The 18859-nt window shown below is 39.4% G+C and overlaps 1 protein-coding gene across 1 annotated transcript in view; it reads right to left on the bottom strand.

Annotated features, from left to right (window-relative positions):
* Positions 1-18859, bottom strand: part of Fars2 (phenylalanyl-tRNA synthetase 2, mitochondrial) — a 372370-nt gene that overhangs the window by 289508 nt on the left and 64003 nt on the right. The window contains exon 3 of the mRNA XM_032885023.1: positions 7378-7537. Within this exon, the coding sequence (XP_032740914.1) occupies positions 7378-7537 (160 nt within the window). The remainder of the gene's footprint in view (positions 1-7377; positions 7538-18859) is intronic.

Below are 18859 nucleotides of genomic sequence, written 5' to 3'. Positions count from 1 at the left end.
ACCAAGGATGTTAGACAGTAGCCTCCCATGGTGCCTTCCACCAGAGCAGACAGCAAAAATATAATAAATGAGATTAACTCAGGTCCTATCCAAAGGGCATTTCCAAGGCTGAGATTCGAGGGTGGGCCCTTGTTCTAACTATAACAAAAGAATAACAGAGAAACCAAAAATAGAGAGGAAAGAAGGCATGGGCTACATTCAGAGAGAAGAGAGGCATCCCCAAGAGCAGATAGAAGGAGCTCTGCTGGACTCCAGGTCCACAGCTGAGAAGCACTACGAGCCTGATGTCTGCGGATCTCACAGCCCTAGCTTGGGACTAGGTGGGGAGTGCTAAAAGCTTCCTCAGAGACAATGACAGGGTGAACTCTATGATGGTACAGAAGGATGAGGGAAACTACCAAATGCAGCCTGGGACTGTGGCTCTGAAGAGCTATGGGTTTAGACAAGGTGAGACACTAGAAAACGTTTAAGTATTATGTCAACCTAATTAAGCAATTGTTTAACAAGGAATAATACCAAGGAAAAAGCATCTGTACATACAGAGTACAAAAGCAACCTTTTACAAAAAATAGTTTGACTTACAGAAGGTTGAATCCACAAGTACAGGACCCATGAACTGCAGGGCAAACTCACAAAATGATGCCATTCAAGCCCTGGGCACCAGGGAAACAGGAACACTTCTCTCTGAGAGAGGAGACTTAATTCCTCTCCAGGAAGAAGAAGGCAGGAATAGCAGAGCAATCTCCCTGAGTTAGAGACAGAGCTTGAAGTCTGGACAACTTATGGAGGCTGGAGCAATGGGACAGAGTGCAGAGGGAGAGAGACACAGACTGAGCAAGCCCTGTGGCGCTACAAAGGACCACCCTCCGTGCCATGCCAACTACTTTGTGTACTTATCCATATACATACATACATATATACATACATACATACACACACACACACACACACACACACACACACACACACACACACACACACACACTAGAAAAGTAAGAAAACAACTCTCTTCAAATAAGACCATAAGAGTCAGCAGGAAAACAGCAGGTTTAAAGACCATTAGCATGAAATGCCTAAAGTATTTTACACTAAATTCACTTTTAGGAACAAAATAGAATGTACAAACCTAATAGTCTGAATCACTTTCAATTCATTTACATTAACAGGGATTTACAGATAGAAAGAGAAAAAACCAAACTGTTCAAGGCATGTTGTCTTTATTACCATTACCTCATCATCTCCCTCTGGACCAGGACACTGTTCATAGCACAGAACCCCAAAAGGCTTTGGTTGAATGTGGGCATATTTTGGTCCCTATGCAGGTCTGACTGGCAAGCAGTTTATCTGAGGGGAATCAATACCTGTAGAAGGGCAACATGGTAGAGAGGAAATTAAATAAGAAGAAGAACAAGACCTGCTGTCAGTCTTGCACTTGCAGAGGTAGGAACCACCATCAGAACAGCATCATCTGAAGACATTCCTCCACTCAGGCTCTGGACATGGGAAGGATGTCCTTTGGCAAGGGGACTCCTGGCAGCTAAGGTTGACTCCTGCTGGCTGAAGGGTCCTTGTACTTCAGGAAAGGGATCCTTGTGGATGTGTTTCAAATAGCACCACCAGGAAAGAGGCTCTCTTGTGGGGACATCCCTGTCATGAGAGCATGATGAGAGACAGCCCATCTTTCCCTCAACTTATTCGTCTAAACTGCACAAGAGACAGCAATGCTCTAATGTGAACACCAATGCAACACACCAAAACACTACTCAAGAAAAAGGCTGTAAACACCAAAAGACACACACAAAAAAAATAAAATTCTAGGAATCCTAAATCCCTATCGTAGATATTATAAAACAAATGATCACCAAGCAGAGTTCAAAGTATTAAGAAAGCAGTAGCAATATGGAACACAATAATCAATTCCACAAGCATAAAAATAGTTTACAGCACTATTTTATTTCTTTCTAATTCTAAAACCTCTCTTGTAACAACAGCCTTAGGATACTGGCACAATTGAAATGTTAGCAGAAAATAATAAACCATATTTGGAGACCAGGACGAGCTGACTCTAAAGCTGCTATACTAAAAACAAATGCCACAAGGACAGGATGTGTTCTAATTTTTTAATTTTGCTTTTCAAACACAAAGCAATCCAATAATAATAAGTGAGGAGCCCAGGCAATGGACACAAATATAAAGGAGTCTAGACAAGCATGTCTGTGCGCATTATCTAAATGTGGAAAGAGAGAAGTTTGGGTTTTTATGGTTCCTTTGGTACACAAAATGTTAATTGAATATGATATAGTAAACAGAGGCCTTGCACCAAGCTAGCCCAGAACAAGAGAGAAAAAGCCAGCGGGCAGACTGGAGACAAAGGCCCAATTCAATTAGAGAGTCTGACATTTTTATACCATAGATTTCATTGACATTTTTACACCATAGATTTCATTGTCTCAGTCTCAGACATAATATTAAAATAATGAATATGTCTCACTTACAGAGAGAGAGAGAGAGAGAGAGAGAGAGAGAGAGAGAGAGAGAGAACTCCTTTTAATCTTTAATGAAAGGTAAGATAGTTTTGATCCTGCTGCCTCAGCTGCCCAAAATAAGGAATTAACAGCATGTGCACTGCTGAAATGGTTTATTCTCCTTTCTGAATAGCTGACCTCAAAGTCAGAATGCTTGGGCTACACCTGGCAGCAAGATCTTCATGTGGCACTTGAGTTCCGGAGGGACAGGGTTAAAGACACACTTCCTTCAGCAGATGCTCTACGTCAGGTTGGCTGCAAGACTCTATCTGTGACAGCCACCATCATTCTTGACTGTCTTCCAATCTCAGTGCTACTGGGCATGATGGTACTGAAACGATTTACCAACAATTTCCTGGCTCTCCCCAGACTTCAGCTTACATGAGCACTGTTCTCCAAGAAGACAGAGTATTTTGTTGTTTCAGTTTAATTACATTCTCTACCTCTGCAAAGCAGGTCTAACAACCCAAAGTGAATTTGAAGACATAAAGCAGTACTGCCACATATGGTGGCTTTAATCTCAGAACTGGGAGGCACAGGCAGGAAGATCTCTAAGTTAGAGGATACTCTGGCCTATGTAATGAGTGTTGGGCTAGCTAATCCTGTCTCAAAAACAAAACAAAAAAACTGAACAAAACTCAAGCAACACTGATCTACTATAAAATCTGAATTAAAAAAGACCAAATCCACAAGACTTTAAAAATCAACAAATGAGCCTGGAGAGATGGCTCAGAGGTTAAGAGCACTGACTGCTTTTCCAGAGGTCCTGAGTTCAATTCCCAGAAACCGCATGGTGGCTCACAACCATGTGATGCCCTCTTCTGGTGTGTCTGAAGACAGCGACAGTGTACTCACATACATGAAATAAATAAATAAACAAACAAACAAACAAAATAAAAATCAACAAACACATCCTGATAATCAGACACTACTTCACTGCTGTTTCAAAATTGGTAATTTCTACATTTAGGTATCAGTATGTCTTGACCCATGTCAAGACAGGGATCACAGATAAAACAAAAAATATATTGCAGAAGTAATTTTTTTATTAGTTTGTAAGTAAAGATTTATTGGAACATACCTAAACCCAGTAATTTACATATCTATGGCTGATTTCTTTTTTTGTTCTTTTTTTTTAATAAGATATATTTCTTTACTTACATTTCAAATGTTATTCCCTTTCCCGGTTTCCTGTCCATAAGCCACCATCCCCTCTCTCTTCCGGATACGGGTATTGCCCCATCCATCCCCTTTACTGACCCAACCCCCATATTCCCCTGGACTTGGGGTCCAACCTTGGCAGGACCAAGGGCTTCCCCTTCCACTGGTGCCCCAACAAGGCTATTCACTGCTACATAAGCAGTTGGAGCCCTGGGTCAGTCCATAGTGTTTCGGTAGTGGTTTAGTCCCTGGAAGCTCTGGTTGGTTGGCTTTGTTGTTCTTATGGGGTTGCAAGCTCCTTCAACTCTTTCAATCCTTCCTCTAATACCCCCCCAAGAGGGTCCTGTTCTCAGTTCAGTGGTTTGCTAGCATCAAACTCTGTATTGGACATGATCTGGATATATCTCTCAGGAGACATCTATATCTGGTCCCTTTCAGCATGCATTTTTTAGCTTCATCAATCTTATCTAGTTTTAGTGGCTGTATATATATGGGCCACATGTGGGGTAGGCTCTGAATGGCCGTTCCTTCAGTCACTACTCTAAACTTTGCTTCAATATCCCCTCCTATGGGTATTTTTTCCCCCTTTTAAAGAAGGAGTGAAGCATTTGATCATCCATCTTGAGTTTCATTTGTTCTAGGCATCTTGGGTAATTCTAGCTTTTGGGCTAATATCCACTTATCAATGAGTGCATACCATATGTGTTTTTCTGTGATTGGGTTACCTCACTCAGAATATTTTCTAGTTCATTCCATTTGCCTATGAATTTCATGAAGTCATTGTTTTTGATAGCTGAGTAGTATTCCATTGTGTAGACGTATCATATTTTCTGTATCCATTCCTCTGTTGAAGGGCATCTGGGTTCTTTCCAGCTTCTGGCTATTATAAATAAGGTTGTTATGAACATAGTGGAGCGTGTGTCTTTGTTGTATGTTGGGTCATCTTTTGGGTCTTTGCCCAGGAGAGGTATAGTTGGGTCCTCAGGTAGTGAAATGTCCAATTTTCTGAGGAACCTCCAGACTGATTTCCAGAATGGTTGTACCAGTTTGCAATCCCACCAACAATGGAGGAATGTTCCTCTTTCTCCACATTCTCACCAGCATTTGCTGTCACCTGAGTTTTTTACCTTAGCCATCCTGACTGGTGTGCGGTGGAATCTCAGGGTTGTTTTGATTTGCATTTCCCTTATGACCAAGGATGTTGAACATTTCTTTAGGTGTTTTTTGGCCATTCAATAATCCTCAGCTGAGAATGTTTTGTTTAGCTCTGTACTCCATTTTTAATAGGGTTATTTGTCTCCCTGAAGTCTAACTTCTTGAGTTCTTTGTATATTTTGGATATAAGCCCTCAATCAGATGTAGGATTGGTAAAGGTTTTTTCCCAATCTGTTGGTTGCCATTTTGTCCTATGACAGTGTCCTTTGCCTTACAGAAGCTTTGCAGTTTTATGAGGTCCCATTTGTCGATTCTTGAGCAGATGTAGTTTTTAATAATGAAATTTCACCTCAATGCATAGTTTTGAAAGGTATACAAACACAAAAACCAAAACCAAAAGAACAAACAACAACAAAACCACACCAATATAAAGGCAAATATTAGACCAGATTCCCAGAAATGAAGACCATTAGTCAACATGGAATCTAGCACAAGGTATTCATTCATTCATTTCAGAGCCAGTGCCTCCCACAGAGCCCAGGAAATAAGGAACAACTGTTGAGAGTTAGCTTTGTCCTTCCACCAAGTAGGATGAAGCTCAGGTTGTTAGGGAAACCCTGGGCACATTTATGTACTGAGCCTTCAATCTGGAACAAGGATGTCTTAATTTTGCACCTCTTCCTTAGTTTTTTTTTCCCCATATTTGCACTAAATTTAACATTTTCAATTTGTAAGACATAATCTTCATGTTATATTATATTTTATTTGTGAAACACATATGACTTCAAATAAAAGTTAAATGACAGATACCAAAAGAAGCTGATAACTACATCAGGGTTTAAAAGGTAGGGAAGTGATCTCCAGGGAAATCTCAGATCCCACCCAGCATTCCTCAGAGGCATGGGGCTCAGGGGAGGTCCCATTCCTCCCTCTGCTTTGCTTTCTGTCCCTGTATTGCTATCCCAGACTTTGTTTGCAGTGTTCAGCCCCTGTGACTGCAGACTTGGTTATTACGTGTTCCTTTTTCCACACCATTGTTTGGTTGTCTGGTAGCTGCCCTGCTAATTCTCCAACAGGCACCCTCCTGAGTACAGGATCCATCCTGCAGGAAGCACCTCTCCTTAGTACTTGCTAGAGGGTAAATATGTCTAACTCCTTCAAGGCAGGAATTAGGTCTAGATTATTCCATACTGTGATGTGCACAACCTAGCAGAAATCAAGTTCATAAAAATCTCAAAAGCAGCAACTGCCATTATTTCCTTACAGTAATATGTAAAACGCATGATACAGAGGGACATAAAATTTTGTGTGTAACATAGCAGAGGGAAATCTGCAGATAAAAACCTGGCATGCTGTGTGGAGCTAGTAGAGCAGAGAATTTCCCTCACTCCTGGGATGGCCTTTCCCTGCTCTGTCTCTTAAATATTTGAACAATATAATCTGTATTAAGTAGATTATACAACTGCTAATATGGCCGTAATTCTTTTATTTCGGAAGTAAAAAGGGCTAGGCATAATGTTGTTTTTAAAATAAACAACCTTGAACTGAATTCTGTTTCACATTAGATCATTTAATATGAAATGCTTCAAATCTGGAGACAGAAACAGAAAATAGCAACCATCCATGCACCCAGTGTTCTATTTTATCAAATCACAACGTTTTGTCATATTTTACTTCATATTGTACAAAATAAAACATCACGAATACAGATGGATGCAGTTTCCCACACCCCCCTGTTAGTATTCCTTACTGCCCAGAAACGTGCATGTCTGATGTTGATGTGCAAATTTAAAATAATGTATGCCATATAAAAATGTATAGTGGCTTCTCAGTGACTTCTTAAATGTTGTATGAATTATGCATCTGATGATATGGAAGTAAAGATACTCCTTGTTAAAATAGAGCAGCAGAGCCTCACTAAATTGCAAGAGTGATCTTAAACACATGCTTTCCTTCATGCAAGGAGGGAAGTCTGTAGTAATGAAGCATGCAGGGGACCCAGATCAGGGAGCTCTGGGAACCAGCTGGGGATGGAGACTGTGACTCCAAAAGCAGGAGGAACAAAAGTATCCCCTCCCCCAACCCCTAGGAAGAATATATAGAGGCAAGTATATAAAATGACAACTAAAATCTAAACAGTATTATTCTTCTTATGAGAATGCATGGTTAATTTTTCTCCTAGTGACAGTAGTGATCAGTACATCAATGTATGATTGTGCCATATTGTCACAATGTGTCTCCACATTGTGAAGAATCATATCCATGGGCTCTAAAAATACAGAAACAAAACCAAGCAAAGCAGACACTTTCCACTGATGATGAGTAAATCCGCCATCACTGTGCCTTCTCTAGCTAATTCCTTTCTAACCTATAAAACTGCAAGAACCGAAGACTCCCTCCCTCCTCCCTATAACTTAGACAAAACCAAATCAACAGCAAAATCCTCACATAAAACCAGCCTCAGTGATTTGTTGCACAATGTTCAGGAACTTTTGAACTACTAACCCTTGAAAGACAAAGATTTCTAAGTACCTACCATCTCCAAAAAGATGTGTCACAAGCCTAGTGAGTACTTGTTTAAGGTCAAATTCCACAAGCTTCACAGCTTCCATGGTGTGTGTCTCTTGCTTATGAGCAGAGCGAGAACTTTCTTCAAAGAGCTGCAAGCTTTCTCCATCCTTTACACCAGCAAATAACTGTAAACCAAAAGGAATAATGAAAAGTGTAAAACAGGGTCCTGGTCAGTCTCTATCAAACAGCATAGAAATTCTGTTATTCTATTATTTCAGTTATAATATGGGGATAAGAAGTATATCTTAATAGATATCAAAAAAATAATTAAATTTTGAAAAGAAATTTTATAGTTAATATGCACATTGAAATTTACGGCATTTTGCACTGATGTTGCAGCAAGCTCTGAGCTCCCTAGAGTGGAGGATCTCAGGGAATTAATGATTCCTGGATCTTTGATGATCTGTTTTACATTTGCCTGAATGTATTGTCATCCTTACAGGAGACGTTATCCAACTCCAATGGAAATGCCAAACTTAGAGTCTAAAATACCATGCCTACGTGTCCCACAGGAGCTTCCCAAGTGATCTAAGACCTAGTAAGAAAGCACAGTTTCAGAATTAAACCCTATAAAGTCTATAAAGACAGGAAGCCTGCTAGAGTTTTAATACATTATTTCTAAAAACGTGTTTCAAGGTTTTGCACATATTTCTGTACTTATATGTGAAAGCATGGACAAATTACACAATAGCTAAGATGTATCAGCTCATGACACATTCGATGAGTTCATAGGTTCTTATGGTAAGGAATATATGAAAATACAGAGTACACAGCATAACTCAACAAGTAAATAAACCTTTCTTTGCATCATTAACCACAGAAGTCATTAATCATATGCTATTTTCCCAACAAAAATTGAGTATCAGAGCTGATGAGATGGATCAGTGAGTAAGTGCTGGCCACATACTCATGAGGGCCTAAATGCCAATCCCTAGGTGCCGCATTGGAAGCCAGGCACAGTGACAGGCGTCTGTGATTCCAGTGCTGGGGACGCAGAAACAGGAAGATCCCTGGAGACCAAGCTAACAAAGCAGCAAGCTCCAAGTTCAGTGAAAGATCCTTTCTAAAGACACAGTGGAGAATAGAGGAAGTCACCTGATACCCACCTCTGGCCTCTGTGCATGCACATGTGGAGGCGCAGGCATACAAGTTTGCCTGAATTTACAGTCACTTGCTTACAACAGATACTATCCTCAATTCCATTGGAAATACCAAGTTTTAGACTCTAAAATAGTATCCCTAGGTGTCCCATGGGATCTTCCCAATGCAATCTAAGACTAAATTTTAAAAAAGTACAGTTTAAGAATTAAATCCTATAAATGTCAATAAAGATAGGAAGTTTAATACATGGACACACACACACACACACACACACACACACACACACACACACACACATATGCATACCCACTCTGGTGACATAGCAGATCAACTTTACCTATGAGGAGAATGGGTTGAGAAAGAGAAATAACCAAATGGCTATCATTGTTTAAACCTCTCATGGGAGTCTCATGGGAGACAATTAATGTTTTACTAGAGGGTTGCCAGTTCTAGTAATGTTTTACTGGATGATTAGAACAATGCTTGTACTGAAAAAAATGCTAAAGGCAAAAAGAAAATAATAAAGTAAATAAAAATTACTAAATAAAAGTCTACAAAAAAGCATGAAACCAGCAAAACATCAGGCAAAGAATCCCTGAGAATGCCTGCCTTCCCAGCACAGTAGGGACAAAGCTAAGCATGAATGACAACTTAGTACAGCTAACAAGACACAAGTGCAAGCCAAATAGGCTGATCAAGTCACAATGTCTGCTGAATACCACAAAATGGCTCAATCCCCCAGTAAAGACTAGACATGTAAAACAGAACTTATGGAAATCTCCACCTGAGTCCCACACCTTGTGGGAAAAAAGAGAGTGACAGTTGTGACCAAATCAAGGAAGTCCGAGACTGAGGTATCCTCTAAATGCAAATAAGTCTTTGCAGAAGATTTCATTACCCTAGGCCCTCAGTGATTCCTATGAGTGCTGAAAATAACTCATCTTCTGTACATTTAATACAATAAAGGACTCAAGCCTAGGCAATGGTGCTGCCCACTAAGAAGTTGGGTCCTCCCACATTAATTAATGTAAACAAGAAAATGCCAGACAGGCTTGTTCAGAGGGCAATGAACCCCCCCTCCAAGTCCCTCTTTGAGACTCTCTTCTCAGGTGATTCTATAACATAACAAGCAAAATTGTTGACTTAAACGAGCTATCATATTTGTACACTGCTTCTGGTGTTCTAAGAGTTCAAAATAATAAACAAAAAGTTTTTTACTGAAGAAATATTTAAATAAATTGTGGTCAGTCTACATAGATGAATGAACACTATGCAAGTGTAAAAGAGATTGCAGAAAACTTCCTGAATTTCTAGGAAAAGATTTCCAATATTAAATAAATAAATAAATAAATTAATTAATTAATTAATTTTTTTTAAAAAAGCTATGGCCGAAGGAGCAAATGTTGCCGTTCCTGTAAGAAGGAGCAAATGTTGCCTTCCCTGTAAGGTGAAGCAAGGACATGAAGACATGCAGTCTCCATGTATCCACAAATGAATAACAGGATAACTACATGCCGAAGACCAGCCTGGTGACAGGGATGGAGATAAAGGACAGGCAGATGAGTGGGAATGGAGTGTGACGATGGCCACAACAGACACTGATGGCACTAACTACAGTAACTTTGCAAAACTATATTAAGTCACTTTATGAGATTAAAAAGGTAATTATAGGGACAAACATGGCACACAAATCAGTTAATGTTTCAAGAAGAGTATATGGTAAGAATTCTGAAAGCACTTTAAGTTTCTTCTGTGACTTATTGTGTATTAAATGCATTATGGGTAAGAAGAACAAAATCCTAAGAGTCACAATCAAGAGCAATGGAGATAGCCAGAAAGAGCCATTTGTTTCTAGTCTGAGACTAGAGGCGAGCACAGAATTCAACATATGTTCAGATACTTGTCAATGTAAAAACAGACGTATGTAGATTTACTGACTATGTCTGAAAAGGCCCAGACAAAATGCCATTGCTTGTAACAATAATCACACTCAGGTTTGGGTTTCTAAATACCATTCTCACATAAAAGAAGAATCTTTACAGAAATAACTGATTCTAAAAGATGAAGCAGGGATACTCTAGTGGACACAAATTAACAATAGGCCAGGTCACAGGAGACTAGCACAGGGGCCCCCATAGCCACATCTGGACCCAACTGAGTAATACACAAATAAATAGAGCATATATTACACAACAGAAATAGAACAAAATAGGAAGCCAGATGATAGCAAATATTGAGTGAATTCACATGGAGAAGTTCTAATAAATGCACAGAAGAATAAAGTTTGTCAAAGCCACAGTAATTCGGAAGATGACCAATGGGATCTAAACATGGTGGGAGAAAGATGAGAAACAGGGTATTTACAGATATAAAGGAGGTTCCACAGGCAACTTTCTAATTACATCCGCAAAACAGTGACATTAATGGATGAGATACATGCTATCTTTACCGAGTAACCCTCAGAACAACAAGAGCTGTACATTATCAACACTCTGTCCCCACAAACAATGTACTGAAAATGGCAGAAAATTTTTCCTTGATTTTGTTTTTTTGCCAAAAATATATAAGCCAAATCAGATCATGAGAAAATATCAAATACTGTCTAAATCAGCAACATCCTGCTGATTTGGAAATTGCAGTCAAGACAGCCAGGGTCACTCTAAACCAGTGGTTCTCAACCTGTGGGTCACAATGCCTGTGAAGGTTGAACCCTTTCATAGGGGTCACATTTATATCAGCTATCCTGCATACCAGAGATTTACATTATGATTCACAGCAGTAGCAAAACTACAGTTACAAAGTAGCCATGAAAATAATTTTATGGTTGGGAGCTAACACAGCATGAGGGAACTGTATTAAAGAAATGCAGTAACAGTATGGTTGAGAACCCATCACTGCTCAAGACAATGAAAGACTGAGGATTGTCATAGCTTCAGGAAGGTAATGAGGATATGCCCACTACACAGAGTGTCATTCTGGATTGAATTCTGCCTCCTCAAGTGGGAAGAAAGGTTCTAACTCCAGCAAACATAACTGAATGTTCTCTTTCACTCCTCAGAGCTGCATGAGTTTTTGCTTTGTTTTGTGATTTGATTTTTTAAATAAAGACTAATTTTGAAGAAGAGTTTTAAGTTGGCGACAAAAGTGAGAAGGTAGAGCTATTAATATACTACCAGTCCCCAACACACACACACACACACACACACTCTCTCACACACACACACACACACAGATACACACACACTCACACACACACAGACACACATACACACACACTCATACACACATACACAAACACACACAGACATACACACACACACTTACACACACAAACACACATACACAAACACACAGACATACAAACACACACACAGACACACACACACACACACACACACTACTACATAACACATTTCTACTTCCTCTGTTTACAGTGTCTGCACCAAGGGCCACGCCTTATGTGATTAATGACCACACATTAACAGTCAGTCCTTACTGTCCTTAGCTGTGCTCATGGCAGCAGAGTTTACAGTCAGGATCACTACTGGAGCTAGGTGGTCCATGGTTTTGTAGATGTACAATGAAATGAAGCCACTATTTAACAGATAATAGAATAGTTTCAATGTGCTAAATGTTAGCTGTCCTCTGCCACTGTGTCTCTCTCCAGTGACCCTTGGTGAGCACTAATCTTTTCACTTTAGTCTATAGTTTCATCTTCTTCAAAATACCATGGCTGGAAGCATGGAGTACGCAGACTTTTCAAACTGGCTCTTTTCACTTAGCCATATGCACTTAGAAAAGTTAAGTTATTTTCTCTAGGCTTGAAAGCTCAAGTATGATTATTTTTAAAACAACATTTTTTATTATTAATACATTTTTGGACTTGATGTTTTAATTTTTTTTAAACACTTCATACTCCTATGCCTTAGGATTTCAATGGCTAAAACAATTGGGACCTGTTCTGCCACACTGCCAAAAGCACTGTCCAACAGTCTCTCTGTGATAGGTGACTTTAGGTCTGTGGAATGGTGCAAATCACTAGGAAATCTGAAGGCCTAGACTGAGGACACTTTCAACCTCAAAAACTGTAAGAATAGAGTATTGATGGCCCTATGGCCAATTTACCTCTTAAGATGAGAGTTCCCAGGGTTCTGTTCCCATCTCCTGAAAGCCCTAAAAGAAAGGCAGAGCTACATGCAGAAACCCCCACAATGCACCTGTGTTTCTCCAGGCTCTCAGTTCAATGTTACATGTCCTCTCCTCAAGGAACTGTCCCATTTCTATAAGTTTTAAATACAGCAAGGTTCAATGAGATGGTGCAGCTGGTAAAAGTGCCTGAGTTACATGAGTGACCCATGTGTGACAACCTGAGTTCAATTCCCAGAACTCCCATGGTAAAGTGACAGAACTAACTACCATGCAGAATACAGACAAGACAGGAACAGACACAGACAGACAGACAGACAGACAGACAGACACACACACACACACAGACATTTATGCATGTGAAAAAATGAATGTTAACATCTGAAGAATAGTATTTCATGTGATGCTTATTATCTCTTTTTATCCCATCTGTCATCACATCTAATCTGCACTTAGGACCAGTTTCTGGAACTTGATTTTGTAAACTGGTTTCACAATAATAGTATAAGGCTTCTAGGAAGTGAATGTCTTCCATACTTTATTCCCGTCTCTCTGTCTATTTTTGTCTAGTTTGTTTGTTTTATGGAGGTAGGTACTGAACATAGAATCATAGTATGCCTAGTTCTACCCTTCTTTGTTGCTGTTATTTCTTTAAATTAAGACAAGGGTCTCACAGTGTAGCACAGACCTGGACAATTGTACTAATTCTCATGTTCAAGTTCTAGTTATTAACCACCATGACCACCCTGGTTCTTAATGAAATGTTACCCAGTTTGATTACTCAAAATTCTAGCTTTCTTTCCAAATGACTTTGACGATATACAAAATGTAAGACTCTCAAGCAATGCGATCTGAACTGGCAATATGGCATCTAAATACCTGATGTTGAGATTGAAGAAAACTCCAAAATTATTGTTGGGGGCCGGAGAGATGGCTCAGCTGTTAAGTGCACTGGCTGCTCCTCCAGAGAAACAAGGTTAGGGTCCCAAAACAGTGGCTCACAATCAGTTATAGCTCTTGTACCAGAGGCCTCCATGGGGACCAGGCATGCATGTTCTACACAGAAATACATGTGGGCAAAACACCCACACACATAAAATAAAACTAGAGGGAAAAGCATTTTAAATACTTCTAACACCTTCAGCATTGTTTGAATGTCCCCTGAAGAGACTAGATGAAAGAGACTAATAGCCCTTTAATTGCTAAAACATGATTTTCCAAAACAAAAAACAAAACAGAACTTCCCAATATGACTTTTAAGCTTTGGAAAGGGAAATACTCTGTAGAGATTGTAGTTCATAAGCACTATTTTCCTTTAATGGCAAAGAATTTAGTAACTGCATTAAATTAACAAGCAACATCAGTCTTCGTAGAAAAGTTTCTATGAAATAATGTCATTCCATTACTAGACTGAGGGTGAGCCATAAAACAGACATTAAAAATTCAGGATTTAAAAGAAAACCCAGCAGTAGGATATTCATCATCTCTGTGTGGTAGAACCACTCATAATTCCCCTTACTTTTGATGTTCTTAATGTATCTTTTACATTTCCTAATAAACAAGATTACATCTGAAGTTGGGTGAAGAGAATACAAATGTCACCTGAAGGACAATCAAGGACGTGGCGGGGGCTGAAAAGATTGCTCAGTGGGTAAACATTTTTCTCCCAGAAAACCTAGGTTTGGTTATCAACAACCATGGGGCTCACACAGCACCTAGAACTCCAGTACCATGGGATCCAATGGCTTCCCTGACCTCAATGGGCATAAGGCACAAAAATGGTTTATGTATGCGTGTGTGTGTGTGTGTGTGTGTGTGTGTGTGTGTGGAGAGAGAGAGAGAGAGAGAGAGAGAGAGAGAGAGAGAAGAGAGAGAGAGATATTTTTTTCAGGGAACTCATACCTACAGAGTGAGGGGCATAGAGGAGTATTTACTCAGTATTGTACACTGCAAATAATACAGTTATCAACTCTTAGTGTTACAGCCCACAATGCTTTGCTGCTTTGTACAGAAGCATCGAGCTGGCTGCTTCTAAGACTGGAACCATTCCCCAAATAAGCTAACTAGTGGGAAATAAGAAGAGAATATAATCATATGAGGGAGTATTTCATCAGTGTAGACAGATGTAAGAATAGGAACTCTTGGTCAAAATCCATTTACTTAGTATAGAAAGTTTTAGATTTTTTTATGACATTTTCAAGTATAATTTCCTTCTGTGAATTTTTCTTTCCCCCCTACCCTACTCCCTCTTGTACTTGCCTATGTCAGGTAGCCTCATACTCACCTGAGTTCCTGAACACCTGTTTTCCCTGAATCATTGACTGCTCCCTTCTGGTTACATGACCTATATCCCCACACATACCCACATATACACAAGTGTGAAAACATTTCCAGGCAGGATCTACATAAAACAAAGAATGTGCGGTATTTCTCTGAGCCTGGGTTACCTTGCTAAATACAATATTTTACAAATTTATCCATTTCCCCACAAATAACATAATTCCATTTTTCTTTACATTTAAATGAAATACCACTGTGCATATGTACCATATTAACACGATCCACTTCTGTGGTGATGGACACCTAGCTAGGTTGGTTCCACTGCCTTGCTATTATGAACCGAGCAGCAGTAAGCTTGGAAGGACAAGCATCTGTGAGGTAGAATGCATATAGCACTTCAGGTATTTAAACAGAGGTTGTGGAGCTGGGTCATAATAGCTTTTCTTTACTCTCCACACTGATCCCATGTCTCACAGTCCCATCACAATTCATAGGGTCACCCCCTCCCCAATACTAGCTAGCATCTCTTACTCTCTGTTTCTTGGTGGAGGCCATGCTGACTGAGGTAAGATGGATTCTCAGAGTTATAATTTGGATTTGTTGACAGCTAAGGATATTGAACACTTTTTAAAAATATTTATTAGCCATTTATGTTTCTTCTCTGGAGAAGTCATTCACCAATGACTGATAGTTCAGTTCTTTTGATGTTTAACTTTTTTTTATATATTCTAGATATTAACACCTTGTCTGGCAAAGATCTTCTCCCACTCTGTAAGCTGTCAACAGAGCAGACTGCCTACATATATTTTTAATGTGCTAATCACCTTATGCTTCTCTATATTCTTAAGTTTATGATCCGTCTTTGACACAAATGCCATTACATTGTTAGCAAAGAAAAATGGAAACTTCTCTCAAATTTGCATTAGACCTGAGAAGAAACATTTGACCATGTAAGAAGTCAAAACCTTCGATGTTAATCCAATGTTTGTTTGTTTGTTTTCCTGAACCACAGCTAAGGATAAACACCTCAAACAATAAAACCTAAAGCTAAGACTTAGCCAAAAGTTTCACACAATGCTACAACAAGACTAGTTCATTCTGCCCTTTCCTAAAGGATCAGCATTAAAGCCATGACAAAGGAGCCTGGTGCAGCTCTCAGCCAAGACATAAGAAAACTAACTTTAATGGGCATGGTTCCCTGGTATGCCTTTCTCCAAACTCAAAGCACTTGCCTGATAATACTAATGTATGTGCACATTAGTAATAAAGTATACTATTACTTTTAAAGCACATGACCCTCCCCTGAACCAGGCACAGCTCCTGTCACTGTTAACTCTTCCCCCATGCCACCTCTGTACAAAGATGAAAACTCCAACTTAAAATAGTGTGTCTTCTCCAAGTTCCATAGGTAGCAGATAACACTGAGAGGCAAATCGTGGCCTATAGAATTAAATTATGGACTGTAGTAAACCACTTTCAACAAATCAGAAGCACTGGAATGTTTATGCAAATACATCAAACATGCCAAAAATTTCAGAAAGCAAGGGAGAAGCAGCAAAAGTTAAAGCAAGCCATTATTCAGGAGAATCCAGTGAAATATAGAGCTGAACATTTTGTCTAATTGTTATATATTAATATCAGTATGTATTAAGAAAGTATAAACAACTCCTATTTATACAGGGGCAATAGGGTTCCCTTTTGAGATTCTTAATGTCATTAATAAAAGAATTTAAAAAGGACTCAAATGGAGACATAAGGACAATTTTATTAACGTTAAGGAGGAAAAAACCACAGGGAAGGCAAACTGTAAAACCTCAGCTGCTGCCAGAGAAAGAGAATGGAGGAAAGAAGGGGGAACGTAGAGGTTAACATTTAAGCTGACATAGAGGTCAGACACAATGCTTTTGTCCAGGGAAGCATTAGAGAATGGGTAAGGAAGCTGGCTTACTCCTTTACTGAACAGTTGAGAAAAGCCAGCAGATCTAAGACCCCACATGGCTGTAGTCCTTAAGCTTCTCTACTAGGGGTGGGGTTTCTGGGGTGGAATAGTACAGTATCTCATTAAAGAATGAATTATTCTGCTATCTCTTTAGCATGACTTAACATGAGCCCACCTTCCCAAGAGTGATTCCTTAGCCAAAGTGACTGAACCAGCTTAACTGTAATGTTGGGACTATATTCAGGCCTAGGGTTGTATTCCCTTGACCAGGAGTTTTTCTATTCTAGCCTGATGTGTAGCTTAGAGCAATGCCAAATACAGGTGTCAAGCATTGTAAGGCTATTTTCAAAACTAGTAAGAGCTACATAGTGAGTTCCAGGTCTCTCTAAGCCCCAGAGTATACAAGTATGACCAAAATCTATCTGAAATATATACAAAACATTAAAGACTGGAAATCACAGAAATAAGGTGAAGGAGTAGCATGTGTGGACATCTGTACACTATGGCACAAAGGAAAAATAAGAGTATCTAAATCATGGCCAGCTACTATTTCTAATGAAGCATAACACGGGGACAGAAAGAGATTGTAAGGATCAGCCCAAAGAAGGAAAAAAACCCAGGAGGTGCGGGTAAGGTCACATAGACAACTAAAATCAAACCCAGACCAAAACAATGATACTAACCCAATCCCAGAAATAGTTAAGAGGTCTCACTTAACCTTGTGATTGAGAGACAGATGTTGATAGACACTTAAGTTTCCACCAACCACACAAAACAGGTCAAGTCACCTCTTTTCACACTAGGCCTTCACTCATTTCTGACATTTTCTTACCTATCACAATACAAACCCAAATGAATACAAATTCTATCCTGCCTGCAGAAGCCAGGGGAACAGTTCAAATGAGAATAGAATAGATACAAGAAACTAATTCAGATATGGTCTAACAAGGAAGAGGATAACAAAGTCAATTAAATCTAAATTTTAGAAAGCAAAAAATGATTTTTTTCAAAGAGTACTAGATGTTGGGCACACATTTCAAGTCAAAGTAAAAAAAAAAGAAAAGGAGGAAGAGGAAGAGGAAGAGGAGGAAGAGAAAAAGGGGAGGAAGAGGAGGAAGAGGAGAAAGAGGAAGAAGAAGAGGAAGAGGAGGAGGAATCATCAACAAAAGGATAATATACAAACATGCAAAATTCTCAATATCCAAAGGAAAAGGGATCAGAGGGAAGCAGAATTACAGATGGCTGTGTGGGTCTGGGCTATGGTTTCAATCCAGCCATTCCTTTTCCATTTGCTCACTGACATATCCAGAGACCACTTGTTCCTTCAGCCCCACAAGCCTTGTGTGTGAGTGCCATATTCTACCCATGCTGCCTATTTCTCTGAGTTTCTGTGACAGAGCTTTTGACACTGCTGCAGCTCACAGGCCATAAACTGATGGCAACAGGTATTTTCTACCTTGAAAGGTCATTACCTTACTTATTACATTCTTTCATTTAATGTCTATGACACTTATTAACCCTATATTGGCCAGTAAGAAATCAGGGGTTTCAGCGGTTAAATGAGGTGCACCATTGCACAGTAAGGGATGGAGGCTGAATCCAAACCCAAGTCTACAATTGTGATCCAGTCTGGGACCCAGGTTCCTCACTCTGCCTTCAATATGACAAGGACCAGACAGACAGACGGGATGAAGAACCTGATATAAAGCATGACCATAACTCAGCTTCTGTGCCTCATACATCGCATTACTTGGGAAACTATGCATAAAGTGATAATAGTTTACTCCAATTAAAATATATAAAGATCACTAAATTATTATTACTATTATTATCATTATTGTCAATATCATTATTATTGGAGGTTGGAAATTGCCGGACAAGTGAAATTGTGAGACGAGACAAAATCTCGTTAAGGTTGAGTGGACTCAGAAACCCGGGTGTCCTCGTGCCTGAGGACTGTGGGTATTTCATCTATTTCCAA

The sequence above is a fragment of the Rattus rattus genome, chromosome 14 (genome assembly GCF_011064425.1).
Source record: "Rattus rattus isolate New Zealand chromosome 14, Rrattus_CSIRO_v1, whole genome shotgun sequence".
Classification (NCBI taxonomy): Eukaryota; Metazoa; Chordata; class Mammalia; order Rodentia; family Muridae; genus Rattus; species Rattus rattus.
The sequence above is the reverse complement of the archived record's forward strand: the minus strand, read 5'-3'. Positions and strand labels throughout refer to the sequence as shown.